The 3,374-nt window shown below is 46.9% G+C and overlaps 1 protein-coding gene across 1 annotated transcript; it reads right to left on the reverse strand.

Moving 5' to 3' along the window:
• Positions 1 to 955: 955 nt before the first annotated feature.
• LOC138480541 (uncharacterized) lies at positions 956 to 1,630 on the reverse strand. The gene has a single exon (XM_069612288.1). It carries the CDS (start codon positions 1,628 to 1,630, stop codon positions 956 to 958), a length of 675 nt encoding a protein of 224 aa, XP_069468389.1.
• Between the last annotated feature and the right edge of the window lie 1,744 nt (positions 1,631 to 3,374).

The following is a 3,374-nucleotide window of genomic DNA, read 5'->3' on the forward strand; positions in this document are numbered from 1 at the left end:
CTGAAAAGATGTCTTCATAGCTAAAATTCTGCCACCTCCAATTGTTACCTATACTCTTGGCAGCATTTTGCAGGGCAGGCTTTATCAGTGGGCCCCACTGTGCCAACAGTTTTATAGAAGCGCTGGCATCTGAACCCATGGTGGATGATTTGTTCAGCACAATTTCTATGTCAAAAGCATTTAAAGTTCCCGTTTCCACCCATGCTCCTCCCGCGATTAATGAATCTAACCCCCTAGCTACGCGCAGTTTATCAATTGGCCATAAAAACGGACTGCATTTGTAGCAGCTTGGTTGAAACAGTGAAACATTACCTCTGGACAAATCTATATCTAATTGTACTTCAGTAATAATAGAAGCATGCATTACAGGTCTGCAATTTAGGTGTTGCCTCACTACTGTAAAATCTAACATGTGAACGGTTTCCACTCTTTGGGATTTAAAGAACACCATTCTCCATGTGGCATGCATGTCATACACAATGTTCATTTTTGATATAAATACCATACTACCATCCGTTAGTGGTTGTTTCCTTGCAAAATTATATTGATCACATTTAGTCAAGTTATAGTCCACTAAATCTTGGCGGTCACACTTGCCACAATCCTTTGGACAAAATAAACATGAAACATCAAACAAATTGTTGGATCCATTCACTGAAACATTTGGGCCTAGAATTTCATATATGCCTGTGATATGTGTCAGTGACAAGAGGTGTCCAACAATGTGCCAAGTCAGTACTTTAGCAGTTCCATATGGATACTCATTTGTATCGCTTTTCTCACAGGTTGCAGTGAGATTGTTATCATCATGAAGGACCAGAGCATCAGGTGCAGTGCAAGCAATACTCAGAGTCCATGTAGCGTCTTGCATCAACCCGTTCTTTACAGAGAAAGTGTCTGCTTGGCAGGCCAGGATCACCCACAGCAAGGCAAGTCCCATCCCCATCATGTAGCACTATGTTCGTGGTGTGAGCCTAGTAGCAGGGATATAAACAGGCATGTCAGAATTTTGCAATAGTACAACATAAGTACTTCCCACACCTTTACTCAACACTTCCCCATCCTGAGGCTTTTTGTTTGGATGATGAGCCCACACCTTTTTCCCAGTGCTGCCAAAACCACCCTCACCCCTCTGTGTGGTGTCTGGGGCCTGTTTACTTTCAATCACTTGGGGAACAACTGCTTGCTCACAAATCAATTGTGCAATGCGGTCATACTTGGGCAATGGTACCTCAGATGAACCAGTGTTGTATAAAAGTACCGAAACGGTTGCCCGATAATCAGGATCAATCACACCTCCCAGAATGTCAGCGCCTTTCTTTGCCAGACTGGATCGTGCACCAATGCGACCATAGGTGCCAGCTGGCAATTTGATGCCAATGCCTAGCGATATTGATTGTGTTTGCCCTGCTGGTATTACATCATCTTCATAGGTAGACAAATCAAGTCCAATACTGCCCACAGTAGCTTGTACAGGCAGCTTTGCTTCTTTGTCAGTTTTCCAAACAATAAGAGTGTTTGTTGTTTCTACCTTTTCACTTGTCAGTCTCACAAAGGGTGTTTGCCGTTTTCCCGAAGGGCGATTGTTCAGTTCAAACAATGCTTGTGTCAGTTGCTTGAACCACCCCATGACCGTGTGAGTTTGAGTCAGTTTCTTTATTTGTTGTTTTAGCAAGCCATTGCTACATTTGTCAGATACCAGAGTTGCCCTCGTAGTGTAGCCGATGAGTTCTTCTTCCCAATGTGCCCCTCTGGTTTTGGTTTAGAAAGAACCAGAGCGATCTATTGGAGAAAAGAATGGATGCCGATGGAAGTCCCGGAGTATCAATGGAACAACTCAGGTCGAGACGCGGGATGTCAAAGGAGGACTGGAGATGAATAATACAACAGCAATTCGAAGCCGGACCTGCAAAGGTGAGATATAACAACACACCACAGCAGCAAGATTTGAGTTGCGTATACCAAAGAATTACCAGGCAAGGCAAAAAGGGAGTTTAAATAAATGTACCCCAGCAGTAATAGTAAGAGAAAGATACACAAGCCACCCCTCTTCTTCCACCCAGGCTTATCAGAAAAGGTTAACCGCTTACCGGTGGTTTCGTACCAGGAGAGGAAATTCACACGTAGGCAAGATCCAAGCAATCCACATAGTAGCAGTCCAACCTAGCCCGACGGCACGAGGACGCCTAATAACACCCTAACCCGACGGCACGAGGACGTAGTACACCCAGGGAGTCTCTAGTCCGTGTACCAATCCTAAACTCCAAAGTTCCAGGTAAAGAAAACCAGAAGTTCCAAGAACAACAATCCGAAGGTGGAAAAGCGTATGCAGACGAGGTCTGGCCTGAAGTAACGTGGCATCCAAGGAGCAGGCAAGAGAAGTCCAGTAGCGGTCCGTGATCAAGATACCAGACGAGGCAATTCAAGGCAAGGCGATAAGAAGGGCAATCCAATTAACAATCCGCGTCGAGGAACCAAGGTGATCATAAACTGAAGGGAAAAAACAGGGAAACAAGGACAGGAGCAGAGAGAACAAGATAACTTTAGACAGATTTCGAAACGCCACTAATCCGTGATCAGAAGCACCGACCTAGAGGGAGGAGGTGCTGATAAGGAGGCAAGTCACGTGACAACACAGCGCGCTACTCGGCGTGATCCCTGGGAGGAGTAAAGCGGACGCCAGCGTTGCCATGCCGATTTCCAGGCACCAGGTTTCGCGTTTCTTAAAGGGACACGAGCCCGTAGTCTAGAACGGAAAGAGTGCCCATACATAACAGTATCCTCCCGCAAAGGGGCCCTCACCCCCCGAGCGGACCAAAAACGGGCCATAAGGACAGGGGCGTGAATGTTTTCAGTCGGTTCCCATGTGCGGTCCTCCGGACCATAGCCCTTCCAATCGACCAAGTACAAACGCCGTCCTCTGCACACCTTGGTATCCAGGATAGCAGCCACCTCGTATTCGTCGAAACCATGCACCCTGACAGGAGACGGGTGTATAGGTAGTTTGGTCAATGGGTGACAAGGTTTCACCAAGGACACATGAAACACTGGATGTATCCTCCAGGAAGAAGGTAGGGCTAGACGAACCACTGCCGGATTTATGACTTGCAGAACTTTATAGGGACCCACAAAACGTGGTAACAAGGCCCGTCGACCTGGCAATCGTAGGTTTTTCGTAGACAACCAGACCTTCATGCCCGGAGCATACATAGGAGCCGGGGAGCGGTGTGCATCCGCATATTTTTTTGAACGGCTCTGGGCCAGAACCAGTTGGCTCTTCACTAAGGCATGAGTGTCTGAGAGTCTCTTAAAACAACTCAAAGCAGCGGGATTGTGGAATGGTGGTTCGGCACCAAGAGGCAAGGAACGTGGAT

The sequence above is a fragment of the Ambystoma mexicanum genome, chromosome 5p (genome assembly GCF_040938575.1).
Source record: "Ambystoma mexicanum isolate Mex_15411 chromosome 5p, UKY_AmexF1_1, whole genome shotgun sequence".
Classification (NCBI taxonomy): Eukaryota; Metazoa; Chordata; class Amphibia; order Caudata; family Ambystomatidae; genus Ambystoma; species Ambystoma mexicanum.